At 33.1% G+C, this 14,540-nt stretch overlaps 2 protein-coding genes across 2 annotated transcripts; one reads left to right on the top strand and one right to left on the bottom strand.

The window, feature by feature from the left end:
• The first annotated feature begins 8,222 nt into the window (after window positions 1–8,222).
• Window positions 8,223–9,017, top strand: LOC111281253 (uncharacterized). The gene has a single exon (XM_022868951.2). It carries the CDS (start codon window positions 8,284–8,286, stop codon window positions 8,866–8,868), a length of 585 nt encoding a protein of 194 aa, XP_022724686.1. The 5' UTR covers window positions 8,223–8,283; the 3' UTR covers window positions 8,869–9,017.
• Window positions 9,018–9,434: 417 nt separating this feature from the next.
• On the bottom strand, window positions 9,435–14,160 carry LOC111281194 (protein NUCLEAR FUSION DEFECTIVE 4-like). The gene is made up of 3 exons (XM_022868843.2): window positions 13,639–14,160; window positions 10,598–11,499; window positions 9,435–10,228 (listed from the first exon to the last, which is right to left on the bottom strand). Exons 1-3 carry the CDS (start codon window positions 13,966–13,968, stop codon window positions 9,763–9,765), a joined length of 1,698 nt encoding a protein of 565 aa, XP_022724578.1. The 5' UTR covers window positions 13,969–14,160; the 3' UTR covers window positions 9,435–9,762.
• Window positions 14,161–14,540: the final 380 nt, after the last annotated feature.

The raw sequence follows: 14,540 nt of genomic DNA, 5'->3' as shown, positions 1-14,540 counted from the left end.
TTTCAGTCACTTTTTTGCTATGCTGCCCCTACTAGCCACCATCCATAAGTTCTAAACTTTTTCTCATGTTTTTTTATGCCTTACGTCATAATTTTTCAATCATAAGTAATAATTACTTTAACTTTTAAAAAAACAATCCATTAAACTTGGTGACCAAAAAAGCAAATCTTGAAATTTTGGTGAATAAGTTTCCTAAGATTTCCAATATTAATTACCAAGTAAATTTTCATTAAATTCTTGGTGAACAAGTTTTTAAAATATCTTAACTTTTAAAAAAAGTAGTTGCATCAAGAAAACAGCCTAAGAATCTGCTAGTGGCCGTTGGGCATGTACAATATGCATATGATGCATGGTTGCCCTAATATGATTATCAACTTTTGAATGATCAAATCAACTCCAAAAATTATGAACTTTTTACACAATAATCATCAATATGTCTATTTTCATGTGTTCAAATTTTGTAGCTAAATAATATCCTTAGATTGAGAAAAAATTTTCATAATATTACTACAATAGAAATTTTCTTATATGGACAGATTGCATACAAAAAATTCATTAAGCATGCAAACGATATCCAAAAATCATAAAATTCATACCCAATTATCCTAAGACATCATGCTTAGATAATCTAAAAGAATCCAATAAAAAAATATATAGAAAAAAAATTAAATTTTCAACCTTTATATCACAATAATAGATTAAATAAAACAATTTTAATATTGTAAACAAACAAACAAACAAACTTCTAAGTTGTATAATCTATATTGACAAGGCTCTGATGCCACTTGAAGGAAAATTATACATCAATATACAAAGTTAAAGCAATGAAATTTTTAAAGTTTTAATTCTCTAAAGCTAAGATCGATTAACAAGATCATACAAACGTACAACTTTACAAGCATGCATAGGTTTTGGCTTAGGTGGTTACCTTAGATGTTAAAATTCCTTTGGTTGAATTTAGTGACCTTTCAAATAGTTTGCCAAGCTAAAAAACTGCCTAAGTGTTTAGCCTTTAATGATGATTCACATGGAATCTTGTGAAAGAACTGTTGGTTTTATAGAGACAAAGAAAAATAATAAACTCATAAGAAGGAACAATAAGAATATGAAGTTGAAATGTTTTTTTTTTCATTCAATACAACTTTCTTAAATACAAAAGGATTCTAATTGAAAACTAAAATGACTGCTAGTTACAAAGCATGATCTTCCTATTCATAAGCCATAATAAAAAACCACTAACTTCCTAAAATTTTGGTCATACATGGCATATTAAATTTAACCATTTCTTATGCACATCTCATTTTTCATCACACGTTAATAGCCTATGTATGCATTATGTAGCTAATGAGGTATTCTTGCAACACTCCTCCTTGCTTTACTAGCTACAAAGACCTAATTTAGCTTTAAATCTAGCTTTAGATAAGGCTTTGGTTAACACATCTACAATTTAATCCTTAGTTTTACAATAAAGCAAACTGACTTCACCTTTTTTTGTACTTTTTTTTAAGAAATATAACTTGATCTTAATGTGTTTAGTCCTACAATGAAAAATAGGATTATTTGAAATTGAAATTACAGCTTAGTTGTCTATATGAATTTATGTTAGCTCATTCTCTTCCATGTGTAAGTCTATAAGTATCTTTTTGAGCCAAAGTGCTTGATTCATAGCTGTAGTGGCTACAATATACTCAGCTTCAGCTATGCTCTAAGCTATCACTTATTACTTTTTTGAGCACCATAAGAACATTTTTGATCTAAAGTTGAAAAAAAAACTTGTTGTGCTTCTCATGTCATCAATAGAACCTGCCCAATCACTATTAGAATAATCATGGTGTTTAAAATTTTGATAGAAGAAATATTTGATACCATAATTTACTATGCCCTTAATATATCTAACATTTTAACAGTTTGAAAGTGCACCTTACTGGCATAATTCATGAATCATGAGAGCAGGCTCATTATAAATATAATATCTAGTCTGGTGGTAGTAAGATGCATCAAACAACCAATAAAACTTTTGTACTAACCTTCATCAATTTTTTAATCCATTATCCTTGCTAAATTTCTCCTTTTGATTCATTAGAGTATTTGTGCATTTGTAGTCTTCCACATGAAATTTCTTAAGAATTTTTCCTATATATTTCTTTTGGCATATAAAGACTCCATCTTGATTTTGCTTTGCTTTTATTCCTAAAAAAAAAAGACATCAAACCAAGGTCAGTCATCTTAAACACTTTGAACATTTCAGTCTTAAACTCTTTTATTAGCTCCTCATCATTTCTTGTCACAAGCATGTCATCAACATAAATAGAAACTATGATCAGATTAACATTAGTTTCTTTTACATACAACGTAACCTCACTTAGGCTTTTAACAAAACCAAGACCTAGTAGGTGTTCATCTATTCTATTGTACCAAGCCTTAAGAGCTTGTTTAAGGCCATATATGACTTTCTTTAACAAGTAAACCTTCTCTTATCTCATGACTTGAAAACTTTTTGGCTACTTCATAAAGATCTTTTTATGTAAATACCTATTTAAAAATGTATTTTTTATATTCGGCTAGTAAACTTTCTATCCCTTATGTGCTACCACGGCAAGTAGCATTCTGATTGTATCAAGTCGTGCTTTTATTCTAAACACTTGAGCATTCCCTTTCACAACTAATTTGGCTTTATATTTTTTTACAGAACCATTTACATTAAGTTTGGTTTTCTAAACCCATTTGATACCTATAAGTTTTTTGTGTTGAAGTACGTCTACTAGCTCTTAAGTGTCATTTTTTTCAATATTCTAAGCTCCACCTTCATTACTTCAATCCAATTACCATCATTTTCTGCCTTTTTATACTCTGAAGACTTAAAAACAACAATGTTGCACCTTTTTATAAATATTAGACAATAACCTTTTACCTCTAACTGGTTTTCATTTATGTCATCCTCATAATTTAGCTAAAACTTTGAGTGTTGCTCTTTTTTTGACTCATTTCAGTTCTATTGTCTATCTTCCATAAACATGACATCTCTATTCATAAGAATTTTTCCATTTTATGGTTAAAAAATTTTGTAAGCCTTGGATAAGCTACTATACCCAATAAAAACTCTTGGTCTTGTCTTCTTATCTAGTTTGTCTCTTTTTACCTGTGGCATATAAAAAAAGCATAGGTAACGAAAGGTTTTTAAATGTTGCATTCTGATTTATGACCAAACCATACTTTAAATGGAGTTCTCTTCTATGAAACTTTGGTTGGTAGTCTATTTAGTAGAAAGACTATTGTGTTTGTAGCTTTTGCCCATAATTTCTTTAGTAACTTTTTTTCATATAGCATACACCTTCATTATAGTTTTGTTTTTCCTTTCACTTACTCTATTCTACTGTAGAGTATAGGGTGCTGGTAGTTGGTACCCATCTTCTTCACAAAATTTGTTAAATTTGTCAGAAGTGTATTCCTTCCCATTATTTGATCTTATTACCTGTATTCTGCAATGAATTTGATTTTCCACCTATACTTTAAATTTCTAAAATACACCAGCAACCTCAGATTTGAATTTAAGAAAATAAATCCAACAAAGTTTGGAATAATCATCAATAAATACAATATAGTACTTACTGCCATTTAAAGATGATGTTTTTTAAGGCCTCCAACATCTTAGTGAACCAGTTGAAGATTGTTTGTTGCTTTCCATGTAGTTTGAGAAAAAAGACTTTTGACTTGTTTACCATACTGACAAGCCACACAATCTACCATCTTCTTTTCCAACAATGGCACTCATTTCACCAAATCGTGTTTTTGTATATAAAGAAGTCCGGCATGATGGAAATGTTTAAGCCTTTTATGCCATAATTTTGCATTGCTTGTGTTAGATGAAAAGGCTATCTGGCTCTCATCCATTAGATTTAGAGCAAAGCTTTTTCTTTTCATTTTTATCTTAAATGTATCTTTGCTTTCTGCATCTTTAATCTTGCACCATTGGTCTTCAAATAATATTTTGAAACCCTTTTTAGGTAGTTGTCCAACACGAAGCTGGTTTTAATCAATGTCAGGCATATATAAAACATCAGTAATGTATTTCAAACCTGTTAGGCTTTTTATAACCACTGTTCTTTTGCCCTTAATTACGATGTATTCACCGTTTCCAATCTTCACTTTAGAAATTTCAATTTTATTAAGTTCTTTAAAAAGTTTATGATCATTTGTTATGTGGTTTGCACAACACTATCAATAAGTCAAGAGTTACTAGAACTATTATTTATTGCAAAGCATGTCGGAACAAATAACTACTCCCATTAATATTGTTCAGCAGTAACATTTGCTTCTTTTCCATGCTTTTATGACTTGTAAATCCTTTTCATGTGCCCAATCTAGCCACATTTTTTGTATTGAAAATCTAGCATCCACCAGTACTTTTTCTACAGATGATTAATCTTCTTACAGTTTTCATCTTTGTTTTTGTTGTTGCTTGCATTATTACCAATCTTCTTATTATTCTACTTTTTGTTTTTCCTCCATTCTCTGTCTCTTTCGAAATTTTGTGCCTTTGCTTGAAAGACACCCTTCATAGAATTCTCTTGTCTTATCATCATTCTTTACTGATGTGCTTGCAATGCATTTACCAACTCTGTTAAAAAAATGCTTAACAGATCATTTGACTCTTTTAAAGAAGAGATTTTAGCTTCATATTTCTCATGTAATGTAACAAAAAATTTTTGCACAATTCTCTCATAAAAAAAATCATTGCCAAATAGTTTCACATTGTTTACAATGCTGAGCAGCTTGTCAGAGTACTCTTTGATGGATTCTGACTTTTTAATTCTTTGCATTTCAAATTCTCTAATCAAATGCAACACCTGATGTTCTTTGTCTTTCCATTGCTTTGGTATTCCTTCTTGAGATACTCTCAAATCTCTTTTGCTAATTGTAAGTTCATGAGACTGGTGAATATTGTGCTTGAAACTACAAAGTACAAGCAACTTTTTCTTTTTGACTTTCTAGTCCTTTTTTCTTTACGATTCTTAAGCTGAGCAAATGTTGGATTAGCAGGTAGTTCAGGAACTTCATAGTCATCCTTGACTACTTTCCACAAATCTAAAGCATCCAAATGAATTGCCATTCTAATAGCCCAAGCTTGATAGTTGTCACCATCAAAGATTGATGGTTCAACTAAAAATATCTTGTCTGATTCCATTTGATTAAGGGTTTTATGTGTTGCTGTGTTCATGTAGAGGATTTTTTTTGTATTTTTTTTGGTTCACTCAACTAATAGTTCCCCTAAAAAGCTTAATTTTGATACCAATTTTGTTGGTTTTATAGAGATAAAGAAAAATAATAAACTCATAAGAAGGAACAATGAGAATATGAAGCTGAAATGTTGTGTTTTTTTTTTTTTTTTCATTCAATGCAACTTCTTTAAATACAAAATGATTTTAACTGAAAACTAGAATGATTGCTAGTTACAAGGCATGATCTTTCTATTCACAAGCCATAAACAAAAATCACTAACACACAACTAACTTCCTAAAATTTTGGTCAGACATGGCAAATTTAATTTGACCACTTATTATGCACATCTCATTCTTCATCACACGGTAGCCCGTGTCTGCATTATGTAGCTGATGAGGCATTCTTGCAACAAGAACCTTCTTTAAAGTTTGGTAAAACTCAAAACCATATTCTAACTAGTATGTGTTTGTAAGATCTCTTATATTCTCTCTAGTATTGCTTAGACTCTCTTAGTTTATTTTTGCCTTGAGTGAATAGTACAAAAATTGTACAAGAAAAGGGTGGCTTAATGTTCATTTTTTAGGGGAAGCATTCGGTCACATTAGGTCATATCGTATGCAACAATTAAGCCTATGTTAGCCAAATGTACTAAACAAAAGAAAAACTCTTTCTCTTGTTTTATTTCTTCTATTTTTGGTCATACCGTAATCAAATTAAATCCATCTTAATTTGTTTCAATTTTAATCTTTCACAATTGTCCTATTTTGTGTGACCCATTAGGTTTTTAGCATGTTAGCAATAAACACAAGCATTATGAGCCTTGGTATTTGGCTAAGGATGATACAAACCTATTGTCTTCATCACCAATTCTCCAATTAGCCAATCTTATGTTTGTAGATAATGATCAATGCTAGTTTTATTGCCATGACTCCTAATTGTTAAAAAAAAGTCCATATAGCTTGACAACCTATCCGTGAATGGTTTTAATGTATAATTAATATCTTTTCATTACATAGTATCTCGATTTGAGTATTGAGTATGGTTTAGTGTCTACTTAATCATGTTTAACCATGTTGAGTCTTGTCCTTGACAATAATTCACAAATAAGCTTTAGAACAATTCTAAACTCTTATTTTACTTTGGTCAAAGATTTCTCAACTTAATTTAATCAAGACTAGTTGAGATACTCTTTTGATCACACAAGGTGATGAATCCTATCTTGATTACTCCATGTATCTTTAGATACCTCATGTTATATCCAACAATACTTGATTGGAGCATTCTTGATTAGAACCATAAGTAAAATAAAGTCAAAGTATAACATTTATCATATAGGATCATAAGTAATCTCAAGCCAAAAGATCACTTATACAATCATCACATGAGAATGTAGTTATAGACTATGTAAATTACTATATAACATTCTCATATTGGGTCATGTTCAATAAACTTCTTCTTGTAACAAGTACCCATATGTTAGCTCAAATTTATCTAACCTTCAATCTATGAGATTGGTTGCTTGCTTCATAAGCAAGAGAATAACCATATGCTAGTCTCAACAGTTTTTGTCAATATTCTCTTATTGATAAAGCATCGACTAGGAACTATTTTGGAACATATAACTTTTATGCAATGATGATCTCATAAGTACAATCTCATTGTAATTCCCTTGCAAAACTTTATTTATATTCTGAAGACTTTATTATCTAAGTATTAATATTGAAATATATATATATATATATATATATATATAAGCTCAATGATAAAAAAAATAAGATTTTATAAGATATCAAATATCAAAGTACTACAAATAGGATAATATCTTAAGTAAAATATAATTCGGTTTGAAGGCCAAATACCAACACTTTTCTTGAATTTTTAATAGAAATCATGATACTAGAATAGAAAAGGAATGAAAATAGATGGTTTATACATATAATACAAGATTCATGCAACTGACATCAAACATCTCAAGATTAGGAAGAAGATAATTTTCTAAAATTTTCTCCTAGTAATTGCCAATAAGATATTATAAATTGTTAATTACCTATTAATACTTAGTGATGGAGGACAACACCTAATACAATAAGATAACAATTAAATTCATGTCAGATCCGCTTCCCACTTTTCTTTAGGGCTAAAGTAATTCTTACTCATTCAGCATGAAAAGCCTGTACTTAATGCAGTAATAACTCAAGCTTACCAGCCAATATTGGCATTTTTTGGTAGCTTCCTTCCTTACAAAGAAGTGCTAAAAATAACCCAATGGTTGCACCCACTAGAACTCAAAGCCAACCCTCGAGTCCAATCACTTCAATTGCAAAGGGTAAAGTAAACAGAATTATGAGAAATTATACTGTAGATAAGGGAAAGTTGAGAAGAAATCCTCACAAATTGGATGGGGCATGGTCAATGTAGAAAGAGGGTTGCTTTGCTCTAACCAATTTTTCATTCATATTTTTTTAATATAAAGGAAATCATAGTTTAGAGATAATTAAAAAAAATTACAAATGTTAAAATTTAAATTATAAACTTATTAAATATTATTTTTTAAGAATGATAGTATAGAAATTGAAAGAAATGAATTCGCTTTTAATCCATATTTTGCAAAAGGGTACCTATCTCAAAGTTTGAAATTTAAATGAGTACAGATGCTCCAACTACATACAAAGAACTAAGAAGTGGCTTTCTGGCCGCAAACTACTCTTTTCCCATTCCATGATTGATGGCAATGCATTTTTGGAGTTTTTGACAAGGTATTCTTAGGTCACACTGTTTGGCCTAATTTGCCCATTTTTGGAGGGAACATGGAAAATGGCCATCCAAACCCCACCTCCACCTTTTCTTTTTCTTTTAAACACTCTCAAGATTCAACTAACAACAACAAGAATTCAATTAAAAAAAAAAAAAAACCCACAAAGAAAAGGTCTTTAAGTCTCCCCTCTTAGCTACTTCTGTACTTCATAGTCCTCCCTCTCTTTTTACCATTTCCATGCACTCCTCTATTTATATCCCCTTGAATCTCTGGTCCTTGACATTCATATCTCACTCGTATCATAGACCATGGATTGGTTTTCTTGGCTCTCAACAACTGGCCTTGAGCCATCCCTTGTGTATGAGTATGGCCTCGCTTTTTCCCACAATGAGCTTGAAGAAGAAGATTTAGCTTACTTCAACCATGAATTTCTCCAAAGCATGGGCATATCAATAGCTAAACACAGGTTGGAAATTCTCAAGCTTGCTAGGAAGGAGAAAGGAGGAATTCCAAAACCAGTGTCAAGGGTTCTGTTGGCAATCAAGAGAACAAAAAGGAGCTTAGCTAAGTATATCAGGACATTGGTTCGCAGGGAAGAGGCAGCTCTTGTTGTCGTCAATCCAAGGAGTAGGTCAGGATATGCTCATAAATGGAAAGGTGCAATGTTGAAGAGAAACAAGAAGCTGATGATGGCTACGCAAGGGAGACTGCTGCTCACAAATGGGACTCCTCTAGTGGTTTCAGGGCCTGCTAGAGTTGAGAGCTTTTCAAGTCCTGTGGTTTTTGACTGCCAGGAGGAGGGGAAAATGGATGGTGATGAAGATGGATATTGGTCAACAGCTGTTGAAGGGATCAGGTGGGATACAATGTTCCAGGATTTGAAACCAACTTGAAGGTTGTTTTCATTTGCTTTTGTTTCTTAATCTATTTTTTCATCATGAACATTTCTCCTTATGTCAAATTTGACTGGTGAGAGATGAGTTTTTTTTGTTTCTTCCACTAGAATTGTGTGTGTGTGTGTGTGTGTGTTTAGGAATGTCGGTAATTTATCTTTTTTTTTTTTCCTTTAGTGGTGAGTCATGTGAAAGCCAGACTTTGGCACCAAGGAGCCTGTTTCAGTCAAGAGATTGTCTCCCTTGCTTTTTGTATGTCTTGATCTTTGTGTCTTTGACAGAAAAGAAAAGCACTAGCAATCAGTCTCTTTGGGAAAGACTGAAAAAGAGCCATTTGTTAGGCATGGAAATATGCAGAAAGCATTGTATTGTAAATTTAAAATGATTGTTTATTTGGGTGAAAGTAGGAGAGATCATACTTTCATATCTCCCAAAACTGTACTAGAATATGAATCATCATGCTTTGATAAGTGAGTTTTCTCTTAAAAGAAAATATATTTCTTTAGGTAACCATAAGAAATGTTATGAAACCAATTTGGAGAAGATACGGCTAAGACACATATCAATTTCATTCAGTTCAATAATATATAAAATCTTTGATTGATTTAGAGTGCAATGATACATGGTAACCAACATCCCTGAAGGATAATACAATGATTTCAAGTAAGTGAATTTAATCATACATCCCTTAGAATATGATCATTATAGGGAATTAAAGTCTTACCAAACGTATGGACACCAAAGCTCAACAAACATCTTTACTTGGGATAGACTCAAAAGTGCAGCAAAATTTGCACCAGATATGGGACTGCACAAAGAGCAAAATTCATGGAGCAAACCAATATAAAACAGGCATGCCACCACTTTTATTCTGGCAATAATAGCTTTCGATTTTCAGTGGTCTGAAGCTTGAGGAAGACGAAATGAACCAGAAGAATATAGCATCTGATAAACTGGTCTTATTCTAATTGTTAAAAATATGCTCAAGATGGTGCCTAGCCCGCAGATGCCAGCTAAAACCAAGAAGGTGAGCCTAAAGCATTCAGGGCCCAAGCAGGTGGAACTTCCTTGCTTAGCAGCTTCAGCATCATAAACATAACCAGCAAGCAGACCTGAGAAAAGAAGTGCACCTACAGGATTGCCTATCTGCATGAAGTTATAAATGATACCAAAATGTTTCAGGCCAAAAAGTTCAGATGCCGTTGGAACCATGAGAGAATATTGAAAGCCGTAGCAGACACCGAGCAGAGCAGTTGAAACATAGAGAGTACCACTGAGAGCTAATGCATACAGAAAAAATGCTAAGATCATAACTATAAGTGTGCAAGTCATCCACATTGTTCGAGGAATAGTTCTTGTCCTGCAAGACCACAAATTCATGCTTACAATAATGCCTCATAAACAAATGGTAATTTTTAATATAAACTACTGAACTATTATCACTGTGAAAAAACTCCACGGGGCCTGTGGCGAGAACAAAGTTTGGATAAAAATTTTACAGGAACATTTTCATCTACCAACCTAAGAGACAGTGTCTTCCAAATAAAAGATGTAGGGAAAAGGATGCATGCTGAAGAGTAAGAACAAAAGTAAGAGAATTTAGTAGTTCTCTGCCGTGCCTTCTGAAAAGCCAGCCCTGGTTTTGAATGATTTGAAAAATGGAAACAAAATATTTACATCTAACCTTACACTAGACTTGCTAAATCAAAATTTTATAATGAGAAATAACCTGACAAAGTGTTCTGAAAGAGCACCCGACCCAAGACGACCAACAAAATTGCAGAAGCTAAAAAGGGACAGTAATATTGTTGTACTATCTAGCCCAAATGCAACTCCAATTTGAGCCAAGTTATTGAGAACGGTAACGCCAGAACCAACTCCAAGAAAATATACAACCCAAAGAAGCCAAAAATCAAACTTAACAAAAGCTTCATGAAACTTGAACTCCTCCCCCCTCCTGGGTCTTCTTTTCTTCTTCACTGCTCCCTCTCCCACAGCAAGAAGAGTTTCAACATCTGAGGCATATTCACTTTCAAAGAAACTTCCAAGATTTGACGTTGATGAAGATGGTGACAACAAAGGATCTGCTTGAGTTGAACCACCTTCTCCCTGAGCCAAATGTTCAGTTGAACCCGCCAGTGGTGTAAGTGCCTCAGCATTTGCTCGAAAAAGTGTCATCTTGACTGGAATTCCAAGTGGAGAAAGCAAGAAGATAAATACAATGGCAAGTAGTACATAAGAAACAGCATCACTTAGAGAAACCGTCTCATATATTACTGTTAGTGTGAGAAGATAGATAGCAAGCAAGACACTAGCAGCCTGGGTGAAAACAAAATGGACATGAACTGAAGAGTCTTCTCCAGAAGGAGGAGTGCAAGGGCGAATAAAGTACATCATGGCCAAACATATCACTGGAAGGCCAAGAGTAAGGAACAGCAGCAGCTTTGAAGCAGACTGTTCAAACACTGAGCTGTATAATACAGTATATACAGCAGCACTGATCCCAACATAACCCTTGAGGATGCCAGAAACAGTACCCCTACTGAGGGGGAAATTCCTCATGTTTGTTACTAGCACTGCTGTGCCAAACCATGCATTACTATTAGAGGCAACTGCAAGCGCAATCCATAACTGCCATGGCATCGAACATAGATGTAGTAAGTACATAAAAATAAAAAATAGAAGTAGAAAAAAGAAACAGAAAGAGACAAACCAATAACTAGTAGCCACTTCAAAACCATCTAGTGAAGAAGCTTATGAAAACAAAGGTCACATGCAAAAAAAATTGTAATGTTACTTAATCTCCTTCATTAGCAATTTGTAGTTATTTTGATATTTTCGTAGGAGTTTCTATCAATAATCTCACATCTCTTCACATTCCAAAAGAGACGGGAAAAAGTAAGGAAAAAAAATCTCATTGGGGAAAATGACCTAACAGACGCTTACCCAGCAACCAACAGGGCCAGCTTTAAGTTTTTTCTGCATCAAAGTATGAAGAGAATAAAGAGATAGCCAGTGTAAAAATTTACTAATTACAGGTTTGGAAATGCTTCAGTGAAGACCTAGGATCATCAATAAATAGCTTGTATCAAACAAAAATGATATGAAACTAATCAACTGACAGTCTAATGCCAACATAACCAGATAAGAGGAGTGTCAGATTGGCATGAATCTGAAGTCAAACTTAAACGAGGTTAACTTCCTTCACTTCTCTCTACATCCATCCATACTATATATTGTTTGGATGGTAGGTGAGATCCAAAATGCTTTCAGTGGTCTGAAAGGAAAAGAGTTTTAGGTAGAAAATCTGGAAAAATTTTCCACTAAAGAAAGCACAAAAAAACGAAAGGGAAAAGGAAGGGGGTTGGGAAGACAGAATTTTTGCACAACAAATGCACACCTTCAAAAAAAAAAAAACCACCTAGACTAGAGGATCATAAGACCAAAATTATGTGACTTAAAACAATACAACAATCATATCATGAGCACTCTCAAACACTATAAGATTAGAACAATATGAGTTATTCAGGTTGCTCATAATCTTGTCAAGAGACACAAAGATATAATCGATAACCTGGGCTGCTTCTCCTGGCAGGTATAAGGAGGATCAACCAATAGATAAGACCCAGGCTTAATAACATTAACACACAAAGATATAGTGGATATCTGCATATTGCTAGATAGATGGGATGTTATTTTGCTTGATGTTATTATTACATAAATTTATGAACTTGCAGTTCAGGAATTGTGGCACCAAATGATATTCCTGCCTGAGTCTTTTTCAAGTAACAAAGTTTTAAGTGAATGTCTCACCTGAAGATATTTTCAACAAGGAAAAGAATTAAAAGCAAGGGTCCTGCACAGTAGTGGGCAAATTCAACTGCAGGTCTCAAAACTTTTTTTTTTCCAACTTTATGAAGCAGGTCTTATGGTGGAGAACAGATTCATGTGCTGCCATTAGTAATTGAAATTAGACCTATTTGTTTGTTCCATTCTTGGAGTATCACTGTGTTTTCCCAATCTTCTAAACAAAACAGATAAAAGCGGATGATTTTCCTACATCATATGTACCATCCCATCTCACTTTAGCTGATTCAGTCACATCATATGCAAACTAAACTAAGATTTACAAGGAAAATTAATGGAGTCACCATGATCAAACAATCCTCATGAAGATCTTATGGAGAAACAACCAAAAAGCAATTTGCAAAACAAATCCAATTCAGAAGAATTCACATATTGATGTACAATAATTGCAAACAGATAAACTCAACTATTTGCTGGCTGCTAGTCCTAGATGAATCTAATTGCCAACGGATATAGGACAAATTTCTTGAAGAAAAAAAGAAAAGAAAAGCGATATGCAAAACAGATCCAATTCAGAAAAAATCACATGATGATGTACAATAATTGCAAACATGTACTCAACTAGTTGCTGGCTGCTAGATGAATCTAATTGGCAACAGATATAGGATAAAGTTCTTAAAAAAGCACAATAAAAACCAAATCACTAATAACAGTTCCATCCAACCTACTCCACAATCTAGTTCAGGAGAAATTAGGGGGGAAAATCACCAGCATTCCAAACAGTAACAACCATCAAACAAAATTTCCGAAAGGATCAGAAATTAATAACTGGGTAGAGAGAACAGTTTCATACAATCACTTTCAGAAAGGTAATGTAGAAAGAGGAAAGAAAAAAAAACAAATATGCATAAAAATTTAAATCCATAGAGTTCAAATTATGAAAATTGTGATGTGATCACTTACCACCCAGAAAGGAAGACCACTAATAGTTTGGCTAACTGCAAGCCAGATAACACCATATCCCAAGAAACAGGCAAAGACCCCAACAAGAAGCACAGCCCAAGGAGGGAACTTATTACAGGCAATACCAGGGAGAAGTCCAACACTCTCTCCAATATCATTTGCCACTCCCAAGATTGTGACTTGTTGCTGGCTTAATCCCAGAACTGATTTGAGAGCAGAAGAATAGAGTGGGAAGTTGTAGCCGTTCCCTGCTGATATCTGAACCCATACTGCAGCAGCCAAGCCAACCCATGGTGGCCTGCTCCCTGCTTTCAGTTTCAGTTTTGGCATCTGCTATTGCTTTTGCTATTGCTACCTTCTGGTAGCGGAATTATTCTCGGCTGCTGAGGTAATAGAGAGAATCAGGGAGGAGTTGTAACAAAGGGAACTCAAAAGTAAACAGGTAAATCAAAAGAAAGCAGGGAATTAAACTAGTAAGACTAAAAGAAATACGAAACACATGGGGTTATAAAGAATACACTCATTTTTCTATGATGTGATAAAATTTTACAATAATATAAGATAACTTAAAAAAACAATAAAAAAGCAGATGGATAATGATAAATTATTATTGCATATATGATCGAATAATTATATTAGTGTAAGAATAAATGGTTGGATCTAGTGGTAAAAAATGTCTTTTCTGTGATATTTTGTCTTCTAGTCTTAAATTTTTGATAAATCCTGATAAGGTAAAATTAATGTAAATAAATCTTTTTAAATTGAGTTTAGAACAAATGTATTGGATAAACTCAAGAAAATATTATTTATTAATGAAAAATAATTATAGCAATTTGTTTGCATTGAATTTTTTTATGAAATTATAACTATAAGAGAAGTTATCATAACATAATCAAGCAATA

Source organism: Durio zibethinus, chromosome 28 (assembly GCF_047325235.1).
Source record: "Durio zibethinus cultivar Kanyao isolate XHJ-2024 chromosome 28, ASM4732523v1, whole genome shotgun sequence".
Taxonomy (NCBI): domain Eukaryota; kingdom Viridiplantae; phylum Streptophyta; class Magnoliopsida; order Malvales; family Malvaceae; genus Durio; species Durio zibethinus.
The sequence above is the reverse complement of the archived record's forward strand: the minus strand, read 5'-3'. Positions and strand labels throughout refer to the sequence as shown.